Source organism: Urocampus carinirostris, chromosome 8 (assembly GCF_059441175.1).
Source record: "Urocampus carinirostris isolate Australia breed hairy pipefish chromosome 8, RoL_Ucar_1.0, whole genome shotgun sequence".
NCBI classification, from domain to species: Eukaryota; Metazoa; Chordata; class Actinopteri; order Syngnathiformes; family Syngnathidae; genus Urocampus; species Urocampus carinirostris.
Window position 1 is genome coordinate 29,186,177 of NC_142356.1, and position 15,874 is coordinate 29,202,050.

The 15,874-nt window shown below is 40.9% G+C and overlaps 1 protein-coding gene across 8 annotated transcripts in view; it reads left to right on the top strand.

The window, feature by feature from the left end:
* The window catches only part of vav1 (vav guanine nucleotide exchange factor 1), a 45,449-nt gene extending 31,540 nt beyond the window's left edge, over positions 1 to 13,909 (top strand). For all 8 annotated transcript variants that reach the window (XM_088342239.1, XM_088342247.1, XM_088342243.1 and 5 more), the window contains 12 exons: positions 2,047 to 2,148; positions 2,226 to 2,320; positions 2,536 to 2,558; positions 2,652 to 2,688; positions 3,361 to 3,497; positions 6,736 to 6,801; positions 6,896 to 6,927; positions 10,454 to 10,564; positions 11,797 to 11,884; positions 12,037 to 12,163; positions 13,553 to 13,704; positions 13,779 to 13,909. In XM_088342239.1, coding sequence (XP_088198365.1) covers positions 2,047 to 2,148; positions 2,226 to 2,320; positions 2,536 to 2,558; positions 2,652 to 2,688; positions 3,361 to 3,497; positions 6,736 to 6,801; positions 6,896 to 6,927; positions 10,454 to 10,564; positions 11,797 to 11,884; positions 12,037 to 12,163; positions 13,553 to 13,704; positions 13,779 to 13,832 — 1,024 coding nt within the window. In that variant the 3' untranslated portion in view covers positions 13,833 to 13,909. The remainder of the gene's footprint in view (positions 1 to 2,046; positions 2,149 to 2,225; positions 2,321 to 2,535; positions 2,559 to 2,651; positions 2,689 to 3,360; positions 3,498 to 6,735; positions 6,802 to 6,895; positions 6,928 to 10,453; positions 10,565 to 11,796; positions 11,885 to 12,036; positions 12,164 to 13,552; positions 13,705 to 13,778) is intronic.
* Positions 13,910 to 15,874: the final 1,965 nt, after the last annotated feature.

The window sequence follows — 15,874 nt, forward strand, 5'->3', positions numbered from 1 at the left end:
TTTATTAATAAAAAAGTTCTGAGGCACACCATCCGTCGAAAATGTTTGAAAATGAAATTCTGTCACATATCTCACTGTAAGAGGTTAATTAGGATGTAAAAAGAAAATAATACTTAAACCAAATGAAATGAAATGATCTGCATTTTATATAGCGCTTTTCAAGTCAATGACTTCTCAAAGCGCTTTACAATGTGCTCCACATTTCCCAATCGCGGCCTTGCAGCCATGTAAGGCGCTAACCTGCTTATTGGGTGTATTAGGGGTTCAGTGTCTTACCCAAGGACACTTCGACATGTAACACCGACGAGCCGGGATTTGAACTGGGATCCCTTAATCCCAAGTCGAGCGCTCTACCTCCTGGGCTACTAAATTCCAGCGGCACACTACACAAGGTCTTACGGCACAATAGTGTGCCTCGGCACATTGGTTGAAAAACCCTGCCCTAGGGTCAGTGTTCCCTCTAAGCTGCGCGTGTGCGCAATTGCGCACTGCTCGTACATTCTCAGCGCACAAGAAAATCTAGTCAGCGCACAAAAATGAGGGCTCAAAACTACTAATTAAGAAGCGACTTAAGTCAAAGTTACAGTGCATGAAGGTAAAAATACACAGGTTCCCCTGACGTTATGCCCTAAATGTGGTATTTTGAAGTCGAGTCGAAGTAGAACGAAATTGAGTCTTGGGTCCTAAACGGCTCTTCAGGTTGTTTTTGCTTCTTTAATCCCAACATGACCAAATATTATGTAAAATTATGCACAAAATGACTTAAAGGGAGGGGGAAATATAACAAAAAAGAAAAAAATACCAAAATGAAAAAGTATTGAAAAGCTGAGAAAAAAGAAGGAACATTTTTGAAAAAAGCCAGAAAAAAAGAAAAAAGAAATGTAGGAAAAACGTAAATAGAGAACAAAAAGAAAAACGTAACAGCTCGGAAAAAATAAACACAATGAGATTTTTTTTAAAGGAATTTAAAAAAAAAAGTAGAAAAAAAACACAGAAAAAAGAGGAAAAAACTTGTGTTGCATTCAAATAATTTCCAATTATATCAAGTGAATCTTGTTGCCAACATTGTACTTCCACTAAAAAATGTGATTAAGTAGAGTTCTGTATCTTCATCTCATCTCATCTCATCAGCCGTACCGCTTATCCTCATCAGGGTCGCGGGGGGGCTGGAGCCCATCCCAGCCATCTCCGGGCAGTGGGCAGGGGACACCCTGAACTGGTTGCCAGCCAATCGCAGGGCACACAGGGACAGACAACTCATTCGCTCATTACAACCGACTAAATAATCCCCCAAAAATGTTAATATTATGCGACAAAATATATCAGGAAATATAAAGAAATGGATATCTTGTGAAAGAATTGTAAGAACAAACGACGTTTGTAGGCCGTACAACCTTTACAATCGTACATAAGTCAATTCATTCAAAAGAGAAAAATAATTTTGCGTTGCCGGAAACTCAGCAAAATGTAACTTGATGTCAAGTTTTGGACATGTTTGATAATTAGTTATCTTGCCACACTTGGGATTATGGTGGCTCACTGTTGTTTCAAAATTAGAGGGAACATTGCCTAGGGTATGGATCTGCAATATTATGTTTTAACTCATGGATGAAGTTGAATACTGGAAAAAAATAATGGTTTTTAATTTTGGATCACTGCTTCTAGTTAAATGCTGTCATTTTACCGTGTAGATCAGATTAGGATCTACTTTTTAAATACTTCAATCCAATTACACGGACAACAATTTAAATCCTTTGCAGTTTTGCATGGTCCGTGTGTTTTTAAAACTGGAATCACTTGGACGAAAGCTGACCAGCGCTCTAGAATTCGTTTGAAAACCTGTTGACCGAAATGGGACTAAAATGTCTGACATTTTTTAAAGATTTCACCATGGTAGACATGTGTACAAATCTTGAATTGACACTGGATAGTCGTTGTAGAGAAGAAATGGCAAAATCCGAAATGAGACACTCATAATTCAGCCACAAATAAGTAAATTTTGACACGATCTTGGCCAAAATTCATATTCCCGATTGTCTCTTGCAGGTCGAACATCCTCCCTGAGAACGCCACAGCCAACAACCACAATTTCCAGATGCACAACTTTGAGGAGACGGCGTGTTGCAAAGCGTGCTCCATGATGCTGAGGTACGAAGCCCAGCCTGTGTTTGTCTCAGACGCTTGACATTTCACATACTCTCAATGGTATCTTTTCTCCTTCTTAGAGGGATTTTCTTTCAGGGTTACTGTTGCACACGCTGCAAAACCGCCGCTCACAAAGAGTGCTTAGGGAGGTTGCCGGCTTGCGGACGCAGCTCCGGTAAGTGTTGCCTTACTCTTCAGGGGACAAGTGAATGAGCCAAAAGCTGTCGGCAAATTTTAGCAGCCAGGTTTATTTCATCAAGTGACCAGTGACTAGAAGTGCCAGAGGACCAGTTTAATAAATAAAGCAGGAAGAAACATGCAGACATTTATTTACATCCACTTATTGTTACCACAAAGACTAATTGTTGTCTTTCTTTTGCATTTTTTCAGACCATGCAACTACTGCAAGAAAAGTGAGTCTTACATGATGACCTCAGTGTCAATTGTTATTCATTAGTTTCTCAACTTGGCATTTTATAATAACATTTCTTCTCATTTACTCACAGAACAGGACACACGGGTCTTCAGGGAACGACAGCATCGGTACGAAGCGTCATTAAAAGTCAACTTATCCATTGTGGGACCAATAAAATGGCAGTTTTTTAACCAGGAAAATTGTCTTGTGGGGTCAAATTGCATTATTGTTGATGTAACAACACAGTAAAAGGTAGTGTGCAATCCTTAAACCTGATAAAAATATTCAAAGGGTAATCCCCCTTTATTGCGGCGGTTCTTTTCTAGACCCATCTTCGCCAGAAATAAGGGAACTTTTGCTAAATTGAACCACACTAGGATAAGGCGTCCTATACATGTTTTTATGTAATTACCATAATACTTATGTTTTTGTTTTGTTTAATTTTTTTCATCTTAAGAGTGTGCCTTGTAAAAAAACTTTAAATATTTAAAACCCAGATTACCGTATTTTCCGCACTGTAAGGCGCACTTAAAAGCCTTTATTTTTTTCAAAAGCTGACAATGCGCCCTCTAATACAGTGCGCCTTATATATGGATCAATATTAAGTCGCAAAGTCTTGCAACTAAAGCAAGCAGCCGCCGACTAGATTTTCCCCCGAAGGCGAAGTTGTCTGCGGTGTATGCTGGGATTTGATATCGTGAAACTACAATGGACGAGCCGTGATGTGACAGCTGGCATCGTTACCAATGTACCCCAAGTGATAATCATTGTATCTTACATCACTGATTTGTGATGCTCAGGCTTTCCCAAGATGGAAGTGTGTCAGGACTACTTTGGCCTGCCACCGCCACCTGCAAGCTATGGCCGCCCGCTTCAGCTTTCCAAGGGCGACGTGGTGGAACTGACTCGGGCAGAGGCTGAGCTGTCGTGGTGGGAGGTACGTCTGCCCTTTCATCATAGTGCTCTCTCTTGGTTAAGGTCAGCATGCTCGCATGTGCTTTGCCGACCGCATAATTTCAAAAAACTTTGTTTTAGATGTTCATGCACTTACCTAATTAAGTGTGCTTGAGGAATACCTCCCCAAAAGTAGTTAATGAAAAAAGCTGACTGCTCTGTGATAGGCTAGCACCCAGTTTAGCATAGCATTAAAATTCTGGTGAGGATATGTGTAGGGGGTAAAATGAGGAGAGAAAGGAAAGAAATAATTGAGTGAGGCAACGTAGAATAAAGCTACCGTACTGGGGGACAGAGACGAGAGAGAGCGACGAGAGAGAGAGAGAGAGAGAGAGAGAGATACAGGAAAAAGATGAGAGATATACACTGGGAAAAAGAGACAGGTAGAACCAACGACAGAGAAATAAGGGTGGAGAAAAAAAACAAAGAAGTAGTAAACAATGGAGAAAGATGGCAGGAAAAAGAAAGAACGTAAGGGCCCGGTCACACAGCCGTTTGCGTCTGTATGGAGGCTGAATCACGGCCAGAAATTTCTGCCTGTGAAGCAGACGCTGTTGGACGCTTTGAGATCGCCATACAGACGAGATACAGCAGTGCTTTACACGCGGTCGGAAATTCACACGCGGTTGGCAGCGCGAAAAAGTTTTGTGCTGCTCAAAACTTTAGGGCCCGGTCACACAGCCTTTCACGGGCGTATCGAGGCTGAATCACGGCCAGAAATTTCTGCCCGTGAAGCAGACGCTGTTGGACGCTTTGAGATCGCCATACAGACGAGATACAGCAGTGCTTTAAACGCGGTCGGAAATTCACACGCGGTTGGCCGCGCGAAAAAGTTTTGCGCTACTCAAAACTTTAGACCACGTGTTAACCGCGGGCGGCACACGTGGTACATATGAGGTAATGACGCGGAACGACGTGCTATGGCCGCGGCCAGGGAGTGGTTACACGTGGGTAGGACGCGAAATTTCAGCGGGTAATCGTGGGTGGAGCAGGATCATAGCATGTTCTGCGCCTGTATCGCGGTGTTATTACGTGAAATTAGCGTGTTACGCGTGTGACGGTCAAACGCCTTTCTCCGCGTATATACAGCCCGATTTGCCGAGCACACGTCAGTTGTGCTCGAGACGTCAAGGGGTGAACATGGATCCCCGTCACCGTAGTGACCTCGTCTTAATCCATTTTTATTTCTTGACATTTCTTTTCATTTCATAACAAGATAATAAAATCAAAATGAAAAACTATTACAATGATAACATATTGGCTTCTACCGTGCCATAGCTTGAAATCTTGATCTTCACGCGACTGTGTCTTGAGCGGTTATGATTTCTACAGCCCGGTGTTATGCCGAGAAATGCATCCCTGCCGAGATTTGCATCCCCCCGCTGCTACAACCACCTTTACCTCGTTTTATCTCACTTTTAGGGAATGTAATGGCGAACATATAACCAAATCCACTTCGTCTTGCATTTGTTGGGAATGTAATACAACTTAAACCATTCCGTCTTTTTTTTTTTGTGAACGTAATCGAACGGTAATGCACACCGTATATAAATCACTTTTGAGAACTGTTATGCACTCTACCGTAAAGCTTATTATGCAGAAATAAGCTTTATGGTAGAGTGCATAACAGTTTCAATACGAGCGATTTGAATAGAAAAAGGCAAAATAAAAATGTTACCTGCTCAAAAGTGATTTGTATACGGCGTGCATTACCGTTCGATTACATTCACAACAAATACAAAGACGGAATGGTTTAAGTTGTATTACATTCCCAACAAATGCAAGACGAAGTGGTTTTGGTTATATGTTCGCCATTAAATTCCCTAAAAGTGATATAAAAGTGAGATAAAACGAGGTAAAAGTGGTTGTAGTAGCGAGGGGATGCAAATCTCGGCAAGTATGCATTTCTCGGCACAACACCGGCTCGGCAGCTTTTATACCTGTGGTCCACACGCGCAAATGACGCGATGAGGAAGCGGAACAGTCGCCGGCGTCTGTTTTGCGGGCATACCACCGATGAACAGCGGGTTGGCCAATTTTGCGCATTTTCCATCGCGGGCAACCACGGGCAAAAAAAAAAAAATCGCAAAATTTTACCCGCAATACAGACGCAAACGGCTGTGTGACCGGGCCCTAAGGGAAGAGAGACAGAAAAAGACAGAAAAAGAAAGAAAGGACAGAAGACGGGAAAATAAAGATAAAGAAAAAAGACAAAAGAAAGAATGATGTAGGAGAAAAAACAAAGATTGAGAAAAAAGCTGGACATAAAAGAGAGAGAAAGACAGAGGGAACACAGAGAAAGATGACGGTAGAGAAAAGGCAAAAAAGAGGCCAAAAAGAGAGAAAAAAGAAAGAGAAAAAGACAGAGAACAAAAGACCGATATAAACAAGGAGAAATAAAGGGGAGACAGGGAAAAGAGGGGAAACAAAAGTAAGACAGAGAAAAAAAGAGACAAAAATAAATATAGAAAATGGAAGAATGAAAGCCAGAAAGGGAGCATTAAAAAGAAAGATAAAGGCAGGGAGAGAAAAAGACAGGGAGAGGAAATTAACATTTGGGAACTTAACTTTTCAACATTAGTATTTATCTAATCTATTTAGTTCTAAACTCTAAACTTCTTTATAAACACCATAATGTGGCCCTTATCTGGCCATTAAAAGAGTGCAATAAAACACAGCATGGATTAATAAGAAAAATAATGGATAATGTAAAGTACAATCGTATTAATACACTTCAAGTTTGATTTCAGTGCAGTTATTTTTCTCTTTTGAGCTATGGGCCCCATGGCCGATCACAGAACCGCCGATTTGCTTTAAAACAGCCACCTGCTTAGCAGGTGACGCTGCCCCTTTAAAAGGAGCGGGCGGGGCTTGGCCCGCAAAGTGGCTCTCACTCAGGGGACACTGAAGTGAAGGAAACAAGCGAAGGACTCAAAGAAATATGCATACTTACATGGAAGGGATTCAAGTAAGCGCTTCAAAGTAAGCGCTTCAAAGTACCCTAATGTCGTGGAGTAAGAGTTTCTTCTTCACAAATCTACTCAAGTAAAAGTAAACAGTGTAATGATTTAAAAATACTCCCAGGAGTACAAAATGCCCCTAAACTACCCAAGTAAATGTAACCTGGCAAATGTAACCTGGCAAATGTAACGGTAAATGTAACTCGTTACTACCAACCTCTGGTACCGGTATTAAGAAATCTGTTTTTTTTTCCGCTTCAGGGCAAAAACTTGAATGGAGGTCAGACAGGTTGGTTCCCCTGCCGCAAAGTTATACCCTTCTCCTGTGTGAGTAGAAACGGCAAGCAACTTGAGGATTTTTTTAGTCTACCAAGCTTAACACCATACCTGACGTCACTCTGATGTCATTTGTTTCCTACAGAGGCCCCCACCCGACCTGTCTCCTTTCAGCTGGTGAGTCCGACAAAAACGTATTGACACACAGTAGCAAATTATTGAAAAATATGAAAATATTCTTATTTGACTTATTCTAAAGAGGGCAAGTCAAACATACATCCCGCGGGACAGATCCAGAGTATGAGAGGGGGGGGGGGGGGGGGGTGAATCTCTAGGTACAGGGTTTGTTTGGGTGCTTGAAATCCTTGAAAATGCTTGAATTTTAATGTTGTGTATTCAAGGTCATGAAAATGCTTGAAGTTGTTGGCATTGCCATGTTTTTGGGCGGTCTAACTCTATAGGCCTCACAAAAAAAATTAAGAAAAAGTTAAAAAAAAGTGCGTGAAAATGACGCCAACACACCTGCTATGGTAGCTTATCATTTTGGCGCACCCAAGAGGACAGCTCTATTTGGCTCGGCTCACTGAGAACAGCCTGCTTTTAATGATATATTATCAATGATAAGCTCTCTGCCCACAACAGGGCTAGGAAAGCGAGCTCTGTTGTGGGCAAAGAGCTGGACAGCCTAACAACAGTAGCTGAGAGACGAGCACTGAAAAAGCTGAGGTCAATCATGGACAATCCATCGCATCCACTACACAGTATTATCTCCAGACAGAAGAGCAGTTTCAGCGACAGACTGCTGTCACTGTCTTGTACTACGGACAGACTGAAGAGATCTTTTCTTCCTCATGCCATGAGGCTCTTTAACTCCACCCAGCAGAGTAAAGGCCCACATTAAACCACACCACCTACATTGGATATTACCGAATCTTACTGCCATATGTATTCTGTGTAGCACTATTTAGTTACTCTATATAACACGCTACAGTGGGCATTTGCACGTCACACTGGGTATTTGTATATTGTATTCTTTTGGCTTTATTATTGTACTGTTCTCAGCTCAGGGATGCTGCTGGAAATATGAATTTCCCTTAGGGGATGAATAAAGTATCTATCTATCTATCATTATGCACAAAATTATTTAGTAATTAGTCATTTTATACGATTTGCATGGGATCCCTGAAAAACACATCAAATATAAATTAAAACATTCACAGATCTACAAAACAAATTGTAAAATACAGCACAATCTTAAGAGACTTAAAGTTGAACAACTACACAAAATCCCTACAAAACAGTAAAATATAAATAATAAGGAAAAATATTAACGGTTCAGAGCTATAAATAAATTATACCCCTCAAAATAACTATTTACAATTCCATTTGAATCAATTTAGATACCGGTCCTCTGAAAACACGCAAAAGACATAAATTAAAATAAGTAAATCAAAAGATCAGCAGTCGACTGAAAGCACTCTGCCTCGGAGAAAAATGATTAAAATACAGTGGAACCTCGGTTTTTGAAACGCCTCTCAGTTCGAACAAATTGGTTCTCGACCAAAAATTTTGAGAAATTCTTGCTTCGCTGTTAGGTCAAATAATCGGAGTTCGAACGCCGGTACGCTAGGGTGCGATGCTGAGCGGCGTACGGGTGTAGATTGCCCCCACGCCTCGTGAAGAACTATTATCACGTGTGGACATGTTTCGTTTTGCTTTCGCTTTTATTATAGGTGTACCAAGTGTTTTAGCCCCTAATTATGCCTCCGAAGAAGGTCGGTGCAAGCAGCAAAGTTGCTACAGGTGAAAAAAGAAGAGTAGTGCGTACAACTATTGCATTTAAGAAAGAAATAATAGAGAAAAAATGAAGAAGGTGTGCGAGTTTCCGATCTTGCTATACATACAGCATGGCTTCTGCTGAGCACCACAAAGGTAAGAAATCCTATTCATAATTCTTTTCTTCACCCTTTGTTTATTTTTACACGTTCATGTTAGCGTAATCTTTCGTACGGCAGATTACGATAACGCGAACGTAAGATTAGTCTGGGTTAGCTTTGTTTACGTAAAATATTCAGAGTGTTGTAACGGAGCCCCATTTCCAATGAAGCGCTAGCCACTTGTTGTTGAGACCCGGGTGCTAAATGAAGTGTAAATGACCAGATTTTTTTATTTTTACACGTTCATGTTAGCGTAATCTTTCGTACGGAAGATTACACTAACGCGAACGTACGATTAGCCTGGGTTAGCTTCATGTTTACGTTCATGGTAAACATTCAGGGTGTTGGAACAGATTAAAAATGATTTACATTACTTTTAATGGGAAAAACGATTTCGGTGATTGAACAAATCGGTTTTCGAACAGGGTTCTGGAACGGATTATGGTCGAGAACCGAGGTTCCACTGTAGGTCCAAATTTGGCTCATTTTTGTGGGTTTATACAAACAGTACTTTTTTTCTTTTGTTGTCTTCCATATTGAAATTAATTATTAGCCAAACCTCATAGAGCCCTTTCCTTGAAACAAGTGTGACGTATTGAAGCTGCGCGTGCATTGTTGAAGCTGAATGGGAGAATTGATGTCAGTTTATAGCAGCCCATTAACACAAAAACATCGTAGACAATTGATAGGAGCAGCTCAAAATGGCACAAAGTATGTTCAAACAGCAAGGTAGAGACATTTTTCAGTCATCAAAGACAACAAAAACAAAAATGTTGCCTTGATAAGCACTGGATTTCTTCCTTTAAAGCAGGGGTGGCGAACACGTGGCATGCGGCTCTCGGCCAATAAGAATGCGTCTCTTTGCCTCATCATATTTTCTATATACTGTACTGTGGCTCTTTGCCTTGTTTCATGTTTAGTTTTTTGTGTGTATTGAGGGTGGACACTTTCCTTGAAATCAACACAACAACAATACTTGTTGTATTGTAAGGAGAGCAGTGTGTTATGGAAAATAATGTTTTTAATTGTGTGTGTTTGTGTGTGTCTGTCTGTCATGGCAAGTCAGTGTGTGGTGTGGCTCTTTGACTCTCACGGTTAAAAATTTCGGCTCTTCGTGTCAAACTTGTTAGCCCCACCTGCTTTAAAGCAATGGTTCCCAAACCTTTGCAGGCTGGCACCCCCCTTGGTTCACCAGCCACTGCCCCCTTCTTCCCCCCCCCCCCCCCCCCCCCCCCCCCGAGTGCTTAAAACGTGCTTGAAATTGGCCAAGAAAATGGTGTACGAAGTTGTAGGTATTTTCTATCAAAAGTTATGAATTTTAAATGAACGCTAACTAAGTGCTCTCACGAGCCACTAGAGGGCAGTATTGAATGTGTGGTGAGGTGATTCAGGTGTAAAAACTGCATTCACTTAACTGTTAAAGAAAACTAGCTGACACATCCTTTGCCAAAGATGAAAATCTTCTTTCCCTGTTGTTTGTGAATATATGTATTGGTTTTAGAAAAGATCGCCCCATGTCACTAATTTAGGTGGAATGATAAAGCATCCTGAAAAACAAAGCTGAAAATTTTGAGTTGACATTTTATTGATCCATCCCACCTGAGAACAGAAAGTCTGTATCCAGCCCCAGAGCCCTGCTCTAAAACATGATATGATAAAAACCAATTCAAACCCTTAGTCTTCTTCAGAAAAGCCAATATCTCCGCTTTTTGATCAAACTTTTATCATTCACTCATTTCACATCATTGTTTGTGTGTTGCTCAAAGGTTTGCGGGCAACATGGACCGAGCCGCTGCCAAAGACCTGCTCCTGTCCCGCTCCGAGGGGACCTACCTGGTGCGGCAGAAGGACGGTGGCGAGTTTGCCATCAGCATCAAGTAAGACTCAGTCAGCGCTGCAGTTCAAAAGTTCTGACCTCACCAAAAGAGGTTGTGGACTGATACTTGCCGTTTTGTGCAAAATCGATTTCTCATTTTCCCATTAGCCATTTTCAAACCCTCTTTTCAGTGACATGTTGTGAGGTTCATGTCAGGTGAGGCACAGTCACATAGCAGAGCTAGAAAGTAATGTACAGTATAAACTGTACATAGGTAATCCTCCATTATGAAAAAAGTCCACGCAACGAGAAAAAACATACTGAATGGCTTGACCAGGGGTCTCAAACTCCCGGGCCTCCCCTTAATGAAAAAGTTAAAGGGGCAGTGTGTATTATTTGACCGCTATATGTCTTGGTACTCTGTTGTGCAACCTAAAATGAGTGTTAGAAATCACAAGTAAGAATGAAAATAACAGATTCAAAGTGACCTCAAAACAACATTTTTTTTTATTGATTTTTTTTTCTGCCCAGACAGATTTTTTGGGGGGGTACCATTAGCAGCAAGATGGCAGACAATTATGTCAGCTCACTATAGGTGGGGCTCATGCTATGTAAAATAAATGCTAATATCTCAATATACCAGTACTGAAAAAATGCACATCTTTATGATTGTTTGTATATTTTTTTGCCAACTATTTAAATTAATAGTCCTTTTTCTTTTTAAGGAATTACCTTTTTACCCCTAGGAGGCATTAAAAAACACACAATCCCTTTAGCTTAATATGGATGACTTTATTACTGATTGATGCTTTTTATATAATTTTTTAAATATTTTTTATCTTTAGATCTTATTTTGTGTTGAGTATTGGGAAAAAATTGATATTCAAAAACAGGGTAATGTTTTTTCTCTGAAATCTTTGTGGAAAAAACGATTTGGCCCAACCTCACCCAGACCCTAGCTCCGGCGACCCCCAAGTTGATTGAGTTTGAGACCCCTTCTTAAGACTATAATTCGATCTATTGTTTGGGGTTGAGGTGTGCGCCAAATCAGAATCCTTCGTCTCACTATTGCCCTCTGCCTCGATAGCAGAGCTAGAAAGTAATGTACAGTATAAACTGTACATAGGTAATCCTCCATTATGAAAAAAGTCTGACGAGTACTGAAAACGGATGTCTTTCTAAATAGTTTTGTCATGCGCATTAGCAATATGTGTTATGAACACACCTCACGAAAATGATTGTAGTCAATAAAAATGATGTCAGTAAACGTATGATATGATCTGATTTGAACAGGTCCAACATGGACATCAAACATATTAAAATCACCTCCTGTGACGGACTCTTCCGCATCAACGAGAAGAAGGCCTTCAAATGTTTGGTGGTGAGTCTCGTAGATCAAGACAGTTTAGGGCGCGGGCTTCTCAAAAACCTATCCAACGCAGCAAACAGTCTTGAGACTTAAGTATAAAGTATAAAAATACATATTTTGTCATTGTATCTGTATTTCTAGCAATGATCAAGTCTTTGTTGCAGGAGATGATTGAGTTCTACCAGCAGACCTCCCTGAAAGAGTGTGTCAAGGATGTGGACAGCATGCTGAGCACACCATACAAGCAAGCTGAGCACGACAGCTACTGCAAGCAACGCGATGCAGCCAAGGGTTTGTGATACCTTTTGTGCTTAAAGAGACATTGTTTATTAACAGGCGCCTCCTAGTGTTAAAAAAAATCTCATTTAAATAAAATACATGAACTATCATATAAACCCGCACTTTTTAAATACTCTTAATTTGAATTTATTTACTAGGCAAAATTGTCAATGGATTCCACAGACTGAAGCGTGAGCGCCCTTCTTGGAGGACAGAATAAACCACGTGCACTTAAGAGTATTCTGATTGTACGATTTATTTGGTTACATGGTGTGATATACACTGCTGGCCACTAAAGAGCACTTCAACCTAACAATAAACTTGGAAAGAAGAGAGTACACTCTTCCACTAGGAGGCAAGCTAACATAGCAATATACTTGAAGGCCGTACCTTTTTTTTAAATTCCTTTGAATGATTCATGTGATAGGTCACAGCAGTTGTTTGAAAATAGATAGGCATCTTCATAAAATGGCCAGTGGCCTTCAAGTTGTAGCTTTATGTGATGGGTTAGCAAAAGGAGTTCTATGCACCTGTTTGATAACAGATCGGCGGCGCAGTGGTTAGCGCATGTGCGGCACAGTTCATGTCTTAGGAACCTCCTGCGTGGGTTCAAAGCTCCAGACTTCCTGTGCGGAGTTTGTGTGTTCTCCCCATGCTTGCGTGGGTTTCCTCCGGGCCTTCCGGTTTCCTCCCACATTCCAAAAACATGCATTTCAGGTGAATTGGCCGGTCCAAATTGTCCCTAGGTGTGAATGAGCGAGTGAGTTGTCTTTCCCCGTGTGCCCTGCGATTGGGTGGCAACCAGATCAGGGTGTCCCCTGCCCACTGCCCGATGATTGCTGGGATGGGCTCCAGCACCCCCGCGACCCTACTGAGGATAAGCGGTGTGGCTAATGAGATGAGATGAAATTGTTCTTTGGTTATTTATAAGGCATTACTGCTATCTGCTGGACACTTGGAGTAACAGCAGGTTTGGTGTGCAGTTTTTTGTATGAGAACCACTTCCGACTTAAAAAATGTACTCTTAAATGAGACATTGAAATATTTGTAAATTCTCTTACATTCTGAAATATGATTTTCAATGTTTGGCAGCTGTGTAATAATAAATCTGGGAATCATTAACTACTGAACTCGTGTGGTTAGCACAACAATATGAAAATATGGCTAAAGTTGATGTACCATAAATTCCAAGTTACGGAGTGGACCTTATTAAAAGTTGCATGCACAAATTTACGTAAGAAACTTAACTTTGTTTTTGTATTAGCCACATTGGACATTAAGCCACAGTTCTCGCCGTCACGCTTCACCGGTCAGGGGAAAAAAACTATAAGGATAGCAGTATTTCACCTCAAAGGTGGGATGCGGCATTTGAAAACTTATCCCAAACACATTGCACAACAGGAAGCGGTACACGGAACTTCGGAATGGCGAGGGCCAGGTACGACTTTTCAGCCCGTGACCGCTCTGAACTGTCCCTGCGCCAAGGAGATACCATCAGGATCCTGTCCAGGAAAGGCCAAAGCGGCTGGTGGAAAGGAGAAGTCTATGGCAAGGTGAGCGAAAAAACAAAAACATAAAAATGCACATGTGGATGCATCTCACTTTGAGCACATTTGTTGTTGCTCAGGTGGGTTTCTTTCCCGCCAACTACGTGGACGAGGACTACCCGGACTACAGCTGACATAACGGATGAGATTTTGCTGAAACTGTGACTCTTGTCTCCTCCTCATGTGAATAAATGTATCCTTATGACCATGAGCAGGAGTATTTTTAAAGCATGTTCCCATCTAATCATGTGATGGGAGATAAATTAAATCAGTATTGCGGCGTTTTTGAACTAGTGTGCCGGGAAAATTCTCTAGTGTTCCTTAGGAAATTCTCCATTTTTTTCCCTACAAAGAAGCATGCTATTGTTCAGTTTACAGTATTTGGTTTCTTCCGGTGATCAGCTGAGTTACTGAAACATTCATCCATATTAGTAGGTGGAAGCAAATGACAATTGTTTTCCTTTTTAAACACAGATTATCTGCTGATAAGGGGATACAAGGAAATGTATTTAAGAAATGATTTTGTTTATGTTTAAAGGGACATTGTGTGTAATATTTGAACACGGGGTGTGCCTGTATTGGGTATATAAGGAGTGCTACAAGGCACAAGGAAAAATACAAACTGTTTTTTTAACACTTTTTATTAAACATTGCATTGATATTTTTCCATACATTAAGCCTACAAACTTTGCCCAGCCTTTCACGGGGTCTTGGTTTTTGGGGGAGTACCTTTAGTAGCAAGTTGGCAGACAGCTCCCTCTAGGTGAGCCTCATGTTATATCAAATACAAATTTCTTGACCTATGAGTATTTTATAAGACAGTCACGCATCTTTTGCTTATCATTCAAATCAATATTGTTTTTGTAATAGGCTACAGTTTTTAACACTAAGAAAAGCGAAATCACATTTTCCCTTTAAAATAATAATAATAATAATTTCCTTGTATTGTCATTCTGTGTAACAATGTACACAGAACGAAATGTCGATTGCACCTGACCCGTTGTAGCGAGCCAATGCAGCCGCAGCCAACAGAGGGCGCCGCTGACCACTTTTTAAGTCTTAGGAATGACTCGGCCGGGGCGCGAACCACCGACCTCCCAGTCTCAAAGCGGGCGCCTTACCATCTAGGCTACTGAGAGATACTGTACGCATATCGTTCAAGCTGATCTCGGATCGGTTAATACTGGGAGTGGAAAATATTCTGAGATTGCAATATCTCATCTCTCATCTCATTAGCTGCACCGCTTATCCTCAGTAGGGTCGCGGGGGTGCTGGGGCCCATCCCAGCAATCATCGGGCAGTGGGCAGGGGACACCCTGAACTGGTTGCCAGCCAATCGCAGGGTACACAGGGACAGACAACTCGCTCGCTCATTCACACCTAGGGACAATTTGTACTGGCCAATCCACATGAAATGCATGTCTTTGGAATGTGGGAGGAAACCCACGCAAGCACGGGGAGAACATACAAACTCCGCACAGTAAGTCCGGTAGCTGGATTTGAACCCACACAGGAGGTTCGACATCTATAAATCGGCAAGTGAAAATGATGTATTGCGACATTTGCATTTAATCAAAAACACAAAAGTTATGGAGGAAAATTTCAAGAGAAATACGTGACTTAGTGCATTTGAAGTAAAAACGTGAATTTTACAAAAGGACAAATTAGTAGGCGAGTTACCAAGACTTATTTTTACATGCATCTAATCACATCATTAAATAATTAATAAAGATAGCGTCGATTCAAAGAACAGAATAACAAATGAAATAACTGTCCCGATGAGAATTTATGGGCACACTCACTTTATATGTTATCAATACGCCCATATTACATTGTCAATTTTAAATGAGGAATGAAAAATGCCCACAGTGTTTTCCTTTACGTATTTTTATTGAACCCATTTCAACATTCACCGCATCGACGCGCTACAACGGGTCAGGTGTATCGACATTTCGTTCTGTGTACATTGTTACAAAGAATGACAATACAAAGGAAATTATTATTATTATTATTAACAAAGCACCCGAGTGTTAAAATAAAACAGCGTGCTATTTATTCACAAAGACTTAAAAGTGCACTTAAAGATTATGTCGTTAGGGGGTGCTATGACACAACTAAATTATAGCCACACGTGCCTTTTTTTTCTTTGACTTTGGACACACTGACATCTTGATAA